Below are 17,828 nucleotides of genomic sequence, written 5' to 3'. Positions count from 1 at the left end.
ATAAAAGATAAAAAAATTGAATGTTTAGCTTTGTTTTTTTTTGTGTCATTTTGATGGAATCTTCTAACAAGTGATAAGGGTTAAAATAATATTAATTCAGTAAACAAATTTATCCCACAGAAGGCTTCAAAATGTGTTTAGGTGACGCGATAGTATACCTTCAGGCGTAGTATAGCTAGAATTATGTTGAATTGTAATTTTATTAATGTAAGTTTTGTGCTTTTAATGAAAAATTTGGCGAAACCTGATAAGTATATTTCGCTGTACGACAATGAGTTCGTCGTACAGCTCGTTCTAAATATGGGACCAAAAATCCTGCTGAGCGTCTTCCTTTCGTACGCGACTAAGAGGATTTCGTCAGTTTCGGATAAAGTCTAAGCCTCAGAAGGGTTTTTCATCGTTAATCTCCTACCCGAGGTGTTCCACCATTCTGCAAATATAGAGTAATAGTACAATAACCCGTGCTGTTACGAATGATCGTAGGTTATGAGGTCGATAGATTTGGTTTTAGTAATAATTTGAAATAAAACGATTGTGCTTCTGATGGAGCATATTGTAAGCATATTGCATTTGCCCAGAGTTGATTACGCCAAATTTTTCCTTTCAATATTAATCTAAGGTTGAATCGATCGACAGCCTTCAACAAACTCATCTAGCACGTTCCGAACAATGTAATTTGACAATGCAATTTGCTAAGCCTAGGTAAGCAATTCCACACCTAATAATGGGACGCGCATTTCGCTGGCTGCCCTACAATTTCGATGCCATCGCTAATAAGCACTTGTCAAATGAAAAAAAAAATCCGGGGAAGCAAAAGAATGTGGAACCGCTCAGCATAAATGGCATTGTTCGCGTTCTAGCACGGACACCCATTTCGGGGTGTCAATTTTCACACCGCTGTCGCCTTAGCTTCCATTCGAACGCCCATTACGGTGTAATGAAAATGTCAATCGCGCGAAAAACTTGCACAAACCGTGAACAACCGCTCGACGGGCCAGTTCGGTCTGGCGTTGGTCTTTACACTGCGGCAAAGAACCATGGCCCGTGTGGAAGATTTTCTCGACGCCCAAATGTCGTACCTCCGGTACTGTGGTGTGTTTCGGGATAAAAGTACGCTCGCCGGCATGCGGCTGAACGTTTGCCTCGGTGTGCTGGTCGTGTTTATGGTGCTGCAATCGATCTACGTATTCCAGCACGTGAACCACTTCGCAATGATCTGCGATGTCATCCCGACGCTGGTCGTATGCATGGTGGCTATTTCGAAGTTCTACATCTTCGTGTTCCGCCCGGCGGCCATGTTCGCGCTGATTGATTCGTTCAAAACGCTGCAACGGCGCGCGACCGTGGAGGATTTGCTGCTCTTTCGCCGCAGTGGCGCGTTCCATGCGAAGCTGACGAAAATCTACATGACATCGGCACTGATTGTCGGCTGGTTCTACATTCTAAGTGCTGTCGTTACGGGCATCTTCCGGTCGATGTCGGAGGGCCGGGTACAGTTCGTGGCACCGATGGCGTACGTATGGGAGGGGAGGTGTCCGTACGAAACCGGCAAAACAAACACAACACATCCGGAACAGATTTGCGACGATTTTGTGTCGTGTCGGAATAAAATTTTCTTTTTTTTTATTTTCGCGACTAGCTTCCCGCACAACTATCAGCATCCGCTTATGTTTGCGCTAACGTTCCTGTTCAACTGTGACTCCATACATATGAGCATCTTCATTAGCGGAAGTGTCGATACGTGCTTCTCCGAGCTGGCGGCAAGCGTTACGATCCACTTCCGGCTCATTCAGCACCGCTTCCAGACGGTTGACTTTGCCGGCGGGGCCGGCGCGGAAGCCGAGCTGGAACGCGTCGTGGCGTACCATAAGGATGTGCTGCAGCTGGGTCTGGCCGTGACGGGCCTGTTCCAGTACACCGTGTTCTACCTGCTGCTGCTAGACTCGGTGCTGCTGTGCATTATTGGCTATCAATTTGTGCTATTCATGAACACGCCGCGTGTCCTCATGCTCGCATCGATGGCGTTCGTTATGGTTTTGCAGGCGGTCATATACTGTTACCATGGGTCCATGATGCACGATGAGGTATGTTTTGGGTGATGTTGTACCAAGGAAAGAGGTACAAAAATGTAACACCGGTGCACCGCTCCCTTTCCACCAGAGCTTGAAGGTGGCGGACGCGATTTATCAGAGCAATTGGTATGAGGCCCGACCGGCCGTACAGAGGCTGCTGCGATTATGCATGATGCGAGCCCAGAAGCCCATCGTCACCAAAGGTGGCTTCATGAAGGCAACGTTGCCCACACTCAAGAAGGTTTGTGTGTGTGTGTGTGGGGTCCTGAGACATTGATAAGGATTTTGCGTGTAGCAGCATGTAATGATATGCAAATTTCGTTACAGATTTTAAACTCAACGGGATCATACATCACCATGCTGCTCTCCTTAGAAACCGAGCCGCAGCAGTAGCAGTAGACCACATGGGCCACAGAGAGTGGGCCAGTTACAGTTTGCCTTGAAAGCACAAAGCACGTTATTATGGGTGGCAAAGCTTGCATCATTTAACAGCATTTCGTGCCTACCGTATCGTTGAGATGTTGTTGCGCACCTTGGCGTGGAAGCTTACCGCACGCGGAGTTATGCAAACATTTGGTTACAAATTATTGTAACCTACCGCTACTCGTTAGTAGCGCGATTAAAGCTTGATCACACTATGCCCGACGTGTTGTGCGGAGTAGAACTGCTCGCTAATAAATGAAGAATTTAAATGACTCTAACTTTGATACTCATTGGCACTCCCGCACTGAATAAATGATACAAATGAGAAAAGTTGCTTCCGGTGGTATTGAAGAAGTTGTCTTAACTATGAATTGCTGAAATATAGCAATTAATGGCAACGAAAGCCACTTCATTCATAAAAAAAACAAACACCAACCAGCAGCACTAAACTGCAGTTTGTGTTCATTAAGACGATTGCTGTCGTATTAAATCAACTGCTATTGCAAATTCTTACCAATAAACTTCCACGTACCTGTTTTTCGGGCGAACTCCAATGGGTAGCACCCGGCCACCAGGTCGGGGAACTATTTGTTGATAAAATCAGTAAATGATGACATCGCTTGCGTTACTAATTTTAGCATTGTGTTTACATCCCATCCCGTCCCCGAAAAATCGCAGGTCTCCAATCGCTGTGGATGACTACGCTTTGCAGCCCTTGGAACCAAGGTCAGCGGGACGAGTATCCTTCGAAGGCGTTGGCGAACTTTCTGTACACGTCGAACTTTAGCACCAAAGGTAAACGACATACGAGTGGGAGTGCGCCTTTTTCTATTGGCATACACTGGCGTTGCGGAGTGTCTTATTGCTTACTCTCGGAACGGTTTCAATGCAGTGCACCCGAAATAAGCAGGATGTTTTAAGTTAAAAAAATATGTTTTGCTATTGAAATTTATAACAAAATTAATTTGTTTATTAGGAATTTTAATTGGGTTGAATAGATATGGTAGAATTGGGTTGAATTTCAAAATTAAAGTACGTTAGAATGTTTGGTTTGTATTTTTCAAAACAATTTGAACAATTTTAAGCTGTGAATTATTTAACTTAATTAGTTTTTAAATGAGCACCAAAGATATTATGATCGCTTGTTTTAGTAAGCAAACTATTAAGGATTATTTAACAAAAATCTTCAAATGAACCTTTGAAATAAAATGATTTCAAATAACTTAAGTCGCTAAGCATTACAACAAATCAAATGAATCAGTTGCTGCATGTTAAGGGTAAACTTCATCTAGCTGTGATTTAAACATCCTTGCTCTTCATCGGTACTGACTGGTTTTATTGGTTGAAATTCCTTCTTTTTGATTTAATAGAGATGGATGATATACTGGTAGAGGAATGCAATAATAGGAACACCGTCTATGTGCTGAATTCCAGCTACCGATACGGGGTAAGTAATCGAGATATTTTTCAACCGAAGCCATAAGTTCATAGCGCATAGCGGTGCTATGCGCATGGGAATGGGTACACGGCAAGACACGGCGTACCATCAACCTTTCAAATACTTTACGTTCTTGGTGTGCCTTTTCACTGAGAAGGAATTAAAGTCGCCAGAAATTGGTTTCACTGTTGCGGGGGAGAATTGTCCCTCTTCCTCCTTCCTACTATTTCATCAGCTGCCAGGTTGTTCATTAACACGTAATTTTCTGCATGATTCATGAAGGGATCCGCCGTGTCTCCTAAATTTGCCACCTTGAAAGCCTCTAAAGCTTACGGGCGATTTTGAGTCCGTATCGCGCCCGATACTCATTTCCATTGACATTCTGTTGTCTCCGGTGCGTACAGAACATGGACATGATAGAGCTGTTCGGTACACCGGCTGGCCGTGCGCTGACGGTGAATAATAAAACTGCAGCCGAATTGCACCAGAACCGTCGGACCGTGGCGGGCGGAAGTAGCGGCAGCAGCAGTACGACCGATCCCCATCTGTGCCCGAGCACGATCGGGGGTCTGCTGACGGGTAGCCTACATTCGACCAACATCAGCAGCATCAAAATCAGCGGGCCCGATAACATCAGCACTGCCGGTCAGCACCACTTCATCGAATCGAGCGAATTCATTAGATTTGCATCGTCCAGCAAGGCCACACCGTCTGTCACCTCCATCGCCTTTCGCAACAAATGTAGCAGTAAAAGCGCCGACATTAGCAGCAGTAAAACTGGGCCGGCCCATCTCGACCAACCGGCGAACAGGCGGAACAATTTGAAAATGGCCAAATTTTGGAAGCTCTTCGACGAGGACCGGTTACGGAAGGCTAACAGCACGGAACGAATGGGCGATAAGCTGCGGCAAAGGTAAATATTAATGCGGACGATGCGGGGACCTGCCAATCGGTGCCGGACGTCCTTATGCCGGCCAGGCTAACTGGAGCGTTTGTCTTTTTTTTTTCGCCTCTGTTTTATTCGTGCCAAGCAGGTGGATTGCCACACCACCGCTCGAGCGGGCGGAAACGGTTGACAAATCTGCAAATGATTTGTACAGCGAGGCGGCCCAGCTGCTAGGTATCAAGTGTTCCCTGACCGACAGCTGCCGGTGCATAGATTGCCAGGTGAGTGTTTTTTGAAAGGGATAGAAATCCCTTGTGATACGATTGTTAGATTTAGTTCGGTCCAAATGACCTCCTGGTCAAATTGCCAAGTAGATTGCAAATATTTGATAAGATCACTCACTCACTTAAGTATAAGTAGTCGTTTTTATAAGCTTCATTAAATTATTATGGGTTTGAACCTTTTTAACGATAAATTATATATTTGAATTCGATCGTTCTTCGTAATTGATAATTTTGGAACTTAAAGTAACATTTAGATAAAAAGTAAATTCAACATGTTAATTCGTGTTACTTGTGCTATTATAAGAACAATTAACATTCCAACAAGTTTAAAACATTTTATTTAAATTGTAAATGAACTGAAAATGTCTATCATTAGGTTAAGTTGTCTTTAGTTGTGTTTTAGTTTGTCTATCAAAAGGTTTTAAATATACTATAATAATTTGAAATTCAAATGTACAGTGTGTAAAGGCTTTAATCGCTACAAGCCTTTATTCGAAAGAATTTGAAATTTATTTAAATATTTATAATATTTTTAAACAATCGGCAGCCTTAAACTGATTTGTTTTAACTGAACTGAATGACTAAAGTTTAATAGAAAAATAAACAAAAATGGTCACCAGCGACCACTGTTACGAGCGTTCACGGAACGAATGAATTATACTCAAAATAAAAATGTAAAAATGTAAATTTTCAATACATTGTTACTTTAAATACTCAAATCACATAATTACTCACACCGTTTAACTGATGTATTACCACACACCAACATCCAATTATATTCATTCCAGAGTCAGTACTTTGATTGTGACGATGACGCGGACGCATATTCGGAATATTCCGATAAATCGTACGACATGGAGGACAATTTGTTCACGAATCGATCATATTATAATGATCTCTCGACGGTGCCGGGTGTGCCAGATGCAGATACCTTCGGTACCACCACTATCAGTGACCGTTTGAATCGGAACCAAGCCTCACACAATGGCACCGGCTGGGACACAGAGGGCAACGGGGTGCCGGATGATGTCAATGGTAATGAATGCGAGCATTATTTGCATAGCACCCACAATTCGTCTTCATTGAATTTAGCATTGGATGAGGGACAGCTACCGGCAAACGACCGATCTCAATTGCCAATTGATACGTCCGAAACCGAACGCCCCAACGGTAGCCACCAGCCGGTGCCGGCTGTGCCATCCGATGAGGAATGTGCCGGCGGCATAAAGGTTGCATGAGACAGGTAGGTGGATACAGCCTTAAGTGACACTTTACAGAAAGGACTGCCGATTGTGGTGGTACAATTATTGATTTTGGTATTCAGTGGGCAGTGATTTGTGCAGGTTCGTCCACCTGCCCTCCTTTCCCGGGCCGTACTTAGCATTTTGCTCGATGCGAACAATTTTCTGCGTCGCAAAGAAAAAGTCTAGCTTTTAATGGTGAAAAATTTACATACACTTTGTGCAATCCATTTGCAGGACCTTGGCTTTGGAAGAAGCCATCGATGATACTTCAGCAACATTTTCAGCCACCATTAAGGAGGAGGAAAGCATCGTGCTGGTGACGGTGGATGGGTACAGCTGTACTGGCCCACCCGGGAAGGAGTGCTACTGTTCGGGCTGCTAGCATTTTCGATTCGTTTTATTTATTTACACTTCGCCCGATAGCCAATGATAGCAATAATTTTCGCTCGTAAAGTAAAGTGAACAAAAAAAAAACGGGACTAAATTAGTCCCCGAGACGGCGGGCGCGTGCTGATTCGTTTTGTAAAGCTGTGATTGACGAGTGCGCTACGCAAGCATTGCATGTTTTGGCTTTGGAAAAAATAGCAAAAAAAAATGGAAAAATCACCAGAGGCATAGTTCATACTTGACTGTGTGCGGTGGATAAACGTTTACGGTAAAAATGTTTACAACAAAAATGCTGAAAGTATTGAGTGTCGGTTTCGTTTGTATCGGCGCAAGGATTTATATTAACCGTTTGGTACTTAACCCGATATACGTAAATATGGTATCATCGATTGCAGTCGCACATTTGACGTTTAGGCCCTGTTATGAAGCGCCTTAAATGATAACGAAAGTAAATGATATAATTAATTAATAATTAATAATTCAACATAAATCATCAACCATCAAGCACAGTAAATTGTTTTGTTTAATGTTTCTATTTTCAACTACAACTATACAATAAAAAAAACGCAAACTTAAGCCACCGAACGAAACAATATCATTTCTCTATCTTTAGTAAACAAAGAAACACCCCCAATATCTCATGCCCAACATGTTCAAGTGTTCAACTGATAGTCATGACGAAGCATGACGTGAGAAAGAATTTACTGCAGAGTAAGCAAACAGGAAAAATAAATACTGTTAAATACTTTCCATTAAATGGACCAACTGCTTTGGTCCGACACGACCAACAAATAAATAAAAAAAACCCCAACACGCAGCACTAGTAGGATAAAGTTCGATGTTTGCAGCAGAACATAAAACGAAAGAGCAAAACAAAACAAAACAAAAAAAAGAACAAAGTTTAAAACAATCTGCTTGGTTAAAACGACTCGTTAAAAATCCTCCAACTCGCTCCTTAAGGTATTACGAACCATTAAATCCCACATTCCCTCGTTGCAATGGGCAGGCGAGTAGTGAGCCATGAGATGACGTATTGTGAAGCATTCTGAATATGACGATGAACATGTTGCCAAAACCAACCAAAAATCAAAAAAATATACAACCCTTAAATAAATATGTGTAAATGTGAATGTGTCGTGCATAAAAAGTACATGAAATCCTTGTTACATTGTATATGCCTTTGTACCTTAATGGGTGGAAAAAACAAACCAACAAAAAACTTGAAAATCAAACCTAAATTTAAAATATGTGCTAAACGGAAAAAAACCAAACAACCGTGTAAGCGTTACGCTTCCGGCCACCAAACCATTGACTTAGCGAGTGAACACACTATTTATTATATTTTACCGAAACTCTATAAAGATTCAAGTGAACCGTTTGTTATTAGGATGGTATTGTATGTGACGCTGCAACAAAAGAGAAGATTTATAGCAAGATTAATGCGAACGAGCCAAATCAACACATACAGTTAGATTTATGTATTACACAACACAAACACACTCAAAGACACGTCACTCGGTATAAGGGTTCGGAACAAAATGGTGAAAGGGCCGAGTGGAAAGCTTACAAGCGTTAGAAAAGCTGTTGGTAATGATGATACTTTCAATAAAAGTTTAAACTATCCCTACGATACTGCCCGTACTAGCATTATTTTATGTTGTGTTTATCTGTATACGACTCAAACTCGGAGTAACTGTGAGCAAAACAATGTTTGATAGTAGGTAAGTAGATTTGTTTTAATTTTATATCGATAGGTGTATTATTGTATGTAAACTGTTAAACACATTTTTCTATACGGAAAACTACATAATGATACTACTTTTTACATTACGCTACAAGCGGTTTTTAACAAACAAAATATTGTGCGAAAATAAGGTTCGAATTTTTATGATTTCTGATAATGAAAATTTCAAACATTTCCAACAGCACCAGCAGGAAAGGAACAACTGATGGCGCACCAGATGTCAACTAACATGCGCCCGGTGCGGCAAAACTTTGTCTAGATGTGTAAGGAAAACTCCATCGTCCAATCAATATTTTCCTCCATGCAACGCAGGCCGGCATGCGATTGATTCGGGTAACCATAAATAGGACATGAGAAAACATCTTGCACCGGCCGCCCATCCTTCATCCATTGAAGCAAAGGAAAGCAAAGAAAAAAAAAACACGTGCCCCAACAACCCCACCCATTCACGAACATGGCAAAGTCAAAGTGATCCAATATTTGGGGGTTGCGGATATGCTTAGCCGTTTATTCGATGGTGTTTTTTTTTTGTTCCTGTCGCCCGTTGGCATATGGACATTTTTATTGGTTTGGTTTGCGATTGTTTGCCTAGCGTGTTCGAGGACTTCGGGTCTTTTGTGGTGGGGAGCTGGTGCATAAGGAAAAAAAAATAGTACTGAAATTTTTATCACCTTATCGTGCTAAGTGTAATAAATTTTTGTTTGACTTGGTGTATAATAAAATGAGCCAGAATGGAGTTGACATATTCCTTTAAGCATTATCTTTCTTGCTAATCGATTTTTTTCCATAGGATAATTTGGTGCTTTTATTTTTATGGCAGAAATAAATAAAATTGATTTTTTACTATTACGCAAACAAAACAGTCATTTTACGCAAATAAATGAACTAAATATGGGAATGGAGGCGCCCAGTAGTTCGTTTGTGACTGCATCACAATTCCCATGGTCGGACCGTTTATAAATCCCATCTGGAACGTTCCCCTTTGTATGCACGGGAAAGCAAATATCAAGTAAAACCAGGAAATGGCAGACCAATGCACATGCTGTAGAAATACAAAAATAAGAATTCAATTACACGTCGTGACATTCGCCAACGTTTTCTCCAGACACGACAAAGCGGAAAATATTGCTCTTGGTTTTGTACAGCAGCTGTTACCTTTTGTGTTTTCCTGCTCAGTTTGTCTGTTGCTTTTACACCCCGCTTTGTGCTGATAAACTTGTTTTGCCCACTGTTTCAATGTTTGTCCCATCCCGAGGTGTATTACAGGATCGCTCGTTTGGACAAGAGTGCATTTATTTGGTTTGTCTCAATACCATCACGAAGTTATGCTGCTGCGATCGGTATTGGTTTGTAAAAACCTTTCCTCTGTTGATATTTGTATTCTTGCAGCAAACAGGAACAAATATTGTAGTGAGTCGAATTCACTTGGTTTAGTATGTGATTGGTCGTGAATAAACTCTCTCCACACTCACACACACACACTCATTCAAGCTTTAAGTGTTTGGATCATTTCAGTACACTTGTTTGAAATAGATGCCTATGATTAAATTTTCTTGCTATCAGTTTTTTGACAACAAACTGATGCCTTTAAATTTGAAGGGTTCTTGAACATACACGGGTTTGGATTTAGTGAAAAGAGCAACATTATTATGATATATGATTTAATTGAATCATTTGTCATTGAATTAATGTATGTTTATGTATTATCACACTATAGTCATCTACTCAGGGTTCTAATGTTTTCATAAAAGTAAACATGATAAGATAAATATTTATTATTTATTCCTCGATTTGCAAGGTTTCCTCCATTTTTTTAATTACCAAATTCCATTTCAATTGAATAACACTTACTGATTACGTTTACAGACAAAGTTAAACAGGATATTAATGAATTAATTGAATAGTGTTAAATATTTTCATTTGCATAATTCGGCGTAAATCATTGCCATTCGCATTATATAGGTTATTTGTTGAGGGCATAGTTGACATCATAGCATAGCAGTACATTCCCTTTCTGAGAAAGACACCACAGCAAAGGAAATGATTTTATCAACAACAACCATTTATGCAGATAAATAGAGTGAAATGTTCCGTCCCAGTGTGTGCAGTAATTAATATTACGTGTCACCTGCTCTGGCGTCGTGTCAAACCACAACCATAAATTAGAGGATGCACTTTCGTTACCCAGTGCCTCTACCAGTATGTGCCATCATGGCCGGTCACTAGTGTAGTATGGCTTCGGGCACAACATCGACGGCGTACTCATATATTAGACCTTTTGCCTTCGCCAAAGTTGAGAACGCATAAATTAGGTCTTCGAGGACTTTCCCGGGTTGGCGTGTCGGTTGCACTGACGGTGGCCGAAGGACAATCTGTTTGTTAGATCGTCAAGCTCACACGCCCATCGCAATGAGTGACATTATTGATTATGGCACATCAGGAGTCATGCAAGCCATGGTTGTCGGAGTTTTTGGCACTGTGCTTTGGAACGTGTGCATCCAGATCATGCTGGATGGGAGGCAGTTTGATAGAGGTGAACTGTTCGTCAGTAATTTAAGATGTCTAAGTTGGACATACACCTCCACTGAAAAGAGAGCTCTGTCAATTCAAGGATAGAGAAGGTGGGTCATGTATAAGAATTTGCGAACATAATTTAATTAATTGCATTGGAAATATTTTTCATTAAACTCTACCTCCATTTGTTCTTGCCAATGAATGCAACAAATAAATGAATGTTCCTGTTCGTTACGGTGCATGTGCTGACGGTGCAAATAAAAATTTCACCTCAACAAGCAGAAAAAATAGAGCTAGTAAATTAGAATCATTGCGGTAGCGACAACTACTTTCCTGCATGCACTTGCTGTTCAAGGATTTTAAATGCGTACGGAAAAGTTTTTCCATTAAATTCCCCTCCCGAAAGAAAGAGTGCACAGTGGCACAGTACTTTCAGCAGATTACTTCACTTGCTTGATGCACCGGCGCCCGGGTACCCGGGGCTTTGGGTGGGAAATAAAAGAAAACGACACGGATATAAGAATGAAATGTTTCACTCGCCCATCGTTCCGCCTACAGCTCCCGTCGGTTGGTAGGCTAACTAAATGATCGTGGTAAAAAACTTCCCACTCGAGTGCAGTAATTTATAGGAGTTTACGGGAAAAACTTTTGCCGAAGCGCAGCCGGAAGAGATATTAAATATTTGTCAGTTCATATCAGCCCGCTCAGGTTGCTCGTTCGCAATGCTGGTGAATGACAGGCTGGTGGAAAATAACTGGTGCTTGGCAGCTTTTTGGAATACTTTTCACTGCGCCGTTGGCAAATAATCTAGGAGAAAAAAAAACAATCTCTTACCATTTTTAAGGTAAATTTATAGATTGAAAGTTTCATGAGTGGACAGTTTAGTTTATTGGTATTTGTTTAATTAAATCGAGCGATCATCGTTGTCCGTGACGATGCCTTTTCTTTGTATAGTAATTTGAAAATCAAGATAGTGAGATGGATCTTAATGTTCACGATGAGCAAATGTTTGATGATTTAAAGTTTAACTTTTAATCCTCATCGGTTCTCAATTGCAGTCCTCAATTGTTCATCCATTGAACAGTAAATAAAGCTGGTTATTGCAGAAATTTGTTACGCAAAATCTAAAACGTAACGTAAACATTTATTGTTATTGAATATTGTTAAGTGGCGATCGCTCACCTGATCGTTTTCTCGATAAACGCCAGGCGCCTCCATGCTGTGCCCGCAACTTGCTGAATGTGCTATCAAGGGGTTTATTGTCCTATTGATCACACCTGGTAATACAGGCATTCGTACAAAATATTTGTTAATTATTTCCTCTGATAAATGCATAATTTTATTTTTAAGCAGTACGACCTAAAAATAGTGTAATAGTTGCTATCGAAAATGATATAATTCATTTAAAGTAATACTCATAATTCTTAACACTTGTCTTCTCGCCTTAACATATTTTAACTTTAAAAGCACATCTCAATTTCTAATAGGCATTCATTATAGCAAAACTACACATCTAGTAGAGATAATCACGGCACAACGGTACGCTTTAATGATCCACACATTAATGACCATGTACACGAGTACGCCTAACGAACACACATCGTTATGCTCCCATTGCGAACGAGTAAAGGTATGAAAATGTTTTTTTTTTTATTTACCATTTCAGCACACATTTCATTTGAATGGACGCGATTCATTTCAATTTTAATGTGCAACTCTTGAGTTCATTTGTGGATCATTTTAATGGCTGCGAAGATTATCTGGAAAAGCAGGAAGGAAAATGTGTAATTACCGTTGGCACAATGAAGAGTACTACTAGCGTATGTTGAAGGTGGTAATGTGGCTGCAATAGTTAGTTGTGAAATTAATCTTGTAGTCATAGAATTCTAATTATTTTTCTGATCGTTATATACTTTTATTGAAAAAAAAACCGGTCTCAAAAACCACTCCACTACAACAATTCAAACCAGAAGATTTCAAGATGGGAGTGGTGGTCTATATCTTTAAATAGAACTCTAACCACGGATGCAAACTAACACGAAATGCATATTTGTGAGTTCCGCTTTTTTGCACTTACATAAACAAACAGTTCGTTCCAGCGCACCCATCAGTCAGGGTAGATATGTGTTGTACGGTTTTCCCTCGCAGCGTTCGTGAATTACACACAAAGCGGTCCCGGGAACGCCGCTATTTGCAACAATCTGTGCAGCAGAGCGCAGCGTCAGCGCTTAAAAGCTGCCCTGTCAGATGCATGTCTCAAACGTGGGTTGTTGTGCTGAGTTATATTGCATTGTACGGTAAGAAAAAAAAACAATCAGCCGAGAGCACACATCCAAAACGAACGAGCGCAGTTTACAAAATTGGTCTTAAAATTCTATCCAAATGATTTAGTTTTCTGCCGCTTGTTTTCATTTTCTTTTCCGATTATTTTTCACTTTCGAGCATTTGCTCTGCGGTAGAATAATATTTCTGTTTTGATTCCTTTTGCCCAAAAGCTCACATGACGGACGCTTTTCTTTAACGAATATAAAAAAAACCTCTCCATGATATCTCGTATCCATGCAAATCAATTTACGTCCAATGTTACGGCTCGGGTGGCATTGTTATAACCTGCATCAAAGCGTATAGAAAGAAGCTGACCCTGGCTAGCTTCCAAAACAAAAAATCTCTCCCCTCACGCTGTAAGAACCACACAGTCGGGGATTTAATACGAAAAATTCCGGATGATAAATGGCATTTGCATGGTTTCATTGTGGGAAGGGGGGAAGGCCCTTTGTAATGTGCTTCAATTTTTTGGTAAGCCAGGGTTCGGTTCGAGTTCGTGGCGATCCAGAATGGTTGAGCTTTTTTACACATCATAAATATTCAATCGTGTGGAAAAGCGTCGGTCATCAGTCGGAAGGGGCCTCTGGTAGTGGAAGGAAGTGTGGGATGGAAACCCCAAAACCGTGTATATAGCGACCGATGATGGTTCGATATGGATGTAGCAGCTGGATAGCTGGACGTGCCCATTTTCTGATAAGCCATTATGCCTTCAGCTATCTGCACCGTATCAAACTAATCTAGCCGGGATATGCTTATTAATTTAACCTGGTTGCATTGCCAAAATTCCCACAAGACTCGTACTCGACTGTTCACGGTGCGCTTTGGTACAAAGCAGGGAAAGAAAAAGAGAAAATGTGAGGAAAAAAAAACCCTTGCCCTTTTGTTCAACTTCAACTTTTCAACCCAAATGATCGACGGTGGCTTACGCTTGTTAGACATTGTTAGACATTCGTGCTGTACGGTACGGTAAGAAAACAAGGCACAGTGGGATAAAAAAAAACCCATAAAGCAAAGCAAAGCTGCCCAAAAGCGAGGCTAGACGTTGGAATTCAATTTGCATAACAGCTTCCTTGCCCTAGTTTCGCTGTGCCGTACATTCGAACTATTCTCCTCTGCTCTGCGTTAAAAAGGCAAGTGAAGAAAAAAAACGAACGAAGATAGAGCAAATATCTTAGACAGCTTTAGAAATCTTCGTCGACACTGTGATGGTTGTGTGTGAGCTTTTGCTTCCCGCAAACCAGTAGAGTACGCTCAGCACAGTGAAAATGTATCAAATTTCCATCGGCTGGATCGGTTGCGGAGTAACACGCCTACAAGGTAAAGTGTAAATTACCGAGAACACCACCTACAACAACAAGCACTTGAAGTGTTCCATCGGAAGTATCGTATGCCACATTATGTCTTAGACAGGAATTTTTCGCTTCCTTCCTTCCGTAAGCAATCTGTTTCAATCAGCACAACCGTTGCGCGTTGTGGATTGGAGGAAAATCAATATGCGAACATGCTGCTTACGGTGATGGATGCCTGCCACTGGTGAAGCCTAACGGGTAGCTACTCGAAAGAAGTGGATGGCATCTCCATTATCTCCTGCCTGATAGTTACAGATTCACCAGAGCTTGGTGCAAATGTTACCCTGCTTTGTATCGTTGCAAAAGCTCCCCTGTAGGACGAAATTAATAAACCATCAAGCATTACAATGTGCACACATCATGGAGAGAGAAACATGGGTGTCAATTAAACGGCCCGGCCATAAAAGGGTTCATCGCTTCCGTCCTCCTACATATCGGTGAAAATGGGCAGAAACATTACAAACATAAATCAATTCCCTTGAGTCGTATACGGTGATACTTATGAGCAACGGTACAGCCGGAAAAATGCAACTTTCGAGTGCTATTAAAATAATTACCGTGGTGTTTAAGTGTCATTAGCGCAAAGCAAATGCAATTACGTAGCCGATGAATGATGATTGCAGCATTTAAGGCGCGATCGCGGGATATGGGCGTTATACATTGGAAATATGTACTAAAAAAAACAGCAGCATATAATTAACAATATGGTAGTAGTAATTTATTTGTGCTGCTTTACGTACCAGCAGTCTATAACGCGACTTTTAGCCCAGGAGAGCCCGTAAGACAGATCAAAGAAATTAATTCGCGTAAGACAGCGACGGTTTCAATCCGCACCATGCACCCACCATCAACGGTAAGGTCCCTCCCATCCCCTCGGCCCTTTTGTTTATTTGGGGTGGTGTTTTTCCTTTTTACCCACACCCCCCAGGGAGTCACGTATTTATAATGGCGTCTTTTTTATTTACTCGGCAAAGTGTGCGTGCGTGCGCGCGCGTGTGAGTGTGCCCGCTTTCTTAAGTGCCTTAGCAGGTGATCCATTTCGTTGATGAACCAAGACTGGCATGCATATTTTATCCCTTCATTTAAGAGATGAGTGACGTAAAATTTACATAAAGCAAATTGAAAAGGACTTCAAAGTGAGCACGGGCAATGTTCATTCGCATGTGGACGGCGCTGCTATCTGCCCCCGTATCTGTCTTTGTGCAGTGCCGGTGCCATTTTCGTTGCGGGTGACAGATTCCTCAACGTTAAAGGATCAATTTTAATGAAGTAGAAACCTTCCATTAGTGTGTGTGTCATTTTTGTTATTTACGTTTTGTGGTTTTAATCACGAGAGTCACCTGTTTGTATGGTAAGATGAAAACTCCCTGCTTACGTTTATATAGCTCGATGCTTATTGATGTTCTTTTTCCTTTCGTTATCGGGGAACGGCCATCAAGATCTTGATACTAATCTTGCAATTTTTCCTTACTGCACTGATGCAAACATCCTGGCATGAGATCTAATTTTTGAAGAGCTAAAACGTGTCCTGAAAATTATGCTTTTATTACGATGCTCATACGGAATCAGGAAAAAATAAAAGCCCCATGTATCATTTATCATTTTCGGTTTAGATGGTGGCGGATGCTTTTTTTCCTTCCCCTTCTTTAAAAAGCTATAAATCATCTATAATATAATACTATTCATGCGCGCGTTTGTGTTGCCGATGACCTTTTGCGTCAGTTAATCCGTCATCACTGTGGTGAATCGTTTCCCATCGTTCGACTTTAATTGATAGGCTGTCGGTGAGAATTACAAATCCATCGTCGAGCGATTTCTCTGTTTGTCCCACGGGGGGCTGGAGTTCGTGCTTCTTATAATTGAGGAATGGTCGTTATAAGATGAGCGCAAGGAAATTTATCATCACCGATTGTGGCATTCGTTATGGGGGAATTTTCCGTTGATCTTTGCTGGGTTTTGGCTGAGCGGTTAAGGCGACGCACACCGGCAATATGAAATATGGCGCAACGATTTGCTATTTATTACTTCAATAAATAGATCCCCTCTAATTCGGTGTCAGATTTAAAATGATGTTGCAATGATGGCAACATTAGTCACCGGATTTATTGTGCCGGGGCACGAACATTGCGCACCGTAAAGCTGATGGGATAATTTATTCGTTCCCTGTTCCGTACACATTTCAGCAAAAAGAAAGAAAAGGTTTGCTGCAAGCTTTTGAAAATGTACCAAACAGCTGAATTCTTAATATCCCGCTCATCGAACACACCATCGCGTCTGTCAAACGGAAAGTCGAAAAGTCATTAATTAATTTATGAATGTGATGAAACGACCGGTTTCGGTCTTAAAGCCATCATTAATCACGCAAGGAACTGTTGGCGGAGCGCTTCCAAGGCTGATAAGTGCTGCTCAAATTGGTTTGCTAATTTCACCAAATCCATCTTCGGGGTGTTCGAACATTGGCATATTAGCCACGTCGGTTATGCGCTTCGGATTAGAATTTACGAGCCGCTTTCTTCTGCCGGTAATTATCGGTTGTTGAAAGTTGAAAACCACACCGTTCAAATGTGAAATAAATCAGGTCGGTAGGTTAATTAATTTTCACCCGTTTTTGGTATATGTGGATTAAGAGCATAATTTGTTGTAAACATCAAAGGGAGTTGATACGTTTGTTTTGAGAAGATTTGAGTCCGTAACATAACGACAGGGCCATTTGGTTTCAAGCGAATAAGAGCCAAAGTTGGTAAGACAGATGGGAGTGATGGTGTAAAAAGTACAAATTGAAGTTTTTAGTGTTGATGTTGGGGTACTTTAACGGAATTTAATTGAAATTTACTAAATGCATAAAATTAATCTTGATCTTCAAAATAAATGGGTGATCTTCAAAATATCTATAGATTTACCAATCTGAAAGATTGATTATTTTTTATAATATTATTGAACAAAACCTTTATTCATCTCTCGTAAATTTCTACTTTTGATAACAAACTTATTGAACTGAACTGTAGGCCCAAGATAAATTGCTCAAAATAGTCCTTTCTCATTCAAGATGATAAGTGTGTATGTGTTATTTCCGTTCCCAGCAGTATATTATGTACAACTACGAATAAGATAGAAGGCGAGATATGCGATACATCTAACCGCAAGATCATTATACAACCACTA

General features: G+C 40.9%; 2 protein-coding genes across 2 annotated transcripts; both read left to right on the top strand.

Annotated features, from left to right (window-relative positions):
* Positions 1–1,037: 1,037 nt before the first annotated feature.
* Positions 1,038–2,465, top strand: LOC128713125 (odorant receptor 9a-like). Its single transcript, XM_053807988.1, has 4 exons — positions 1,038–1,513; positions 1,640–2,084; positions 2,161–2,313; positions 2,400–2,465. Exons 1-4 carry the CDS (start codon positions 1,038–1,040, stop codon positions 2,463–2,465), a joined length of 1,140 nt encoding a protein of 379 aa, XP_053663963.1.
* Positions 2,466–3,190: 725 nt separating this feature from the next.
* On the top strand, positions 3,191–6,341 carry LOC128714835 (uncharacterized). Its single transcript, XM_053809716.1, has 5 exons — positions 3,191–3,290; positions 3,866–3,942; positions 4,338–4,846; positions 4,968–5,100; positions 5,892–6,341. The coding sequence occupies exons 1-5, from the start codon at positions 3,191–3,193 to the stop codon at positions 6,339–6,341; spliced, it is 1,269 nt and encodes a 422-aa protein (XP_053665691.1).
* The last annotated feature ends 11,487 nt before the right edge of the window (positions 6,342–17,828 follow it).

The sequence above is a fragment of the Anopheles marshallii genome, chromosome 3 (assembly GCF_943734725.1).
Source record: "Anopheles marshallii chromosome 3, idAnoMarsDA_429_01, whole genome shotgun sequence".
NCBI lineage: Eukaryota > Metazoa > Arthropoda > Insecta > Diptera > Culicidae > Anopheles > Anopheles marshallii.
The sequence above is the reverse complement of the archived record's forward strand: the minus strand, read 5'-3'. Positions and strand labels throughout refer to the sequence as shown.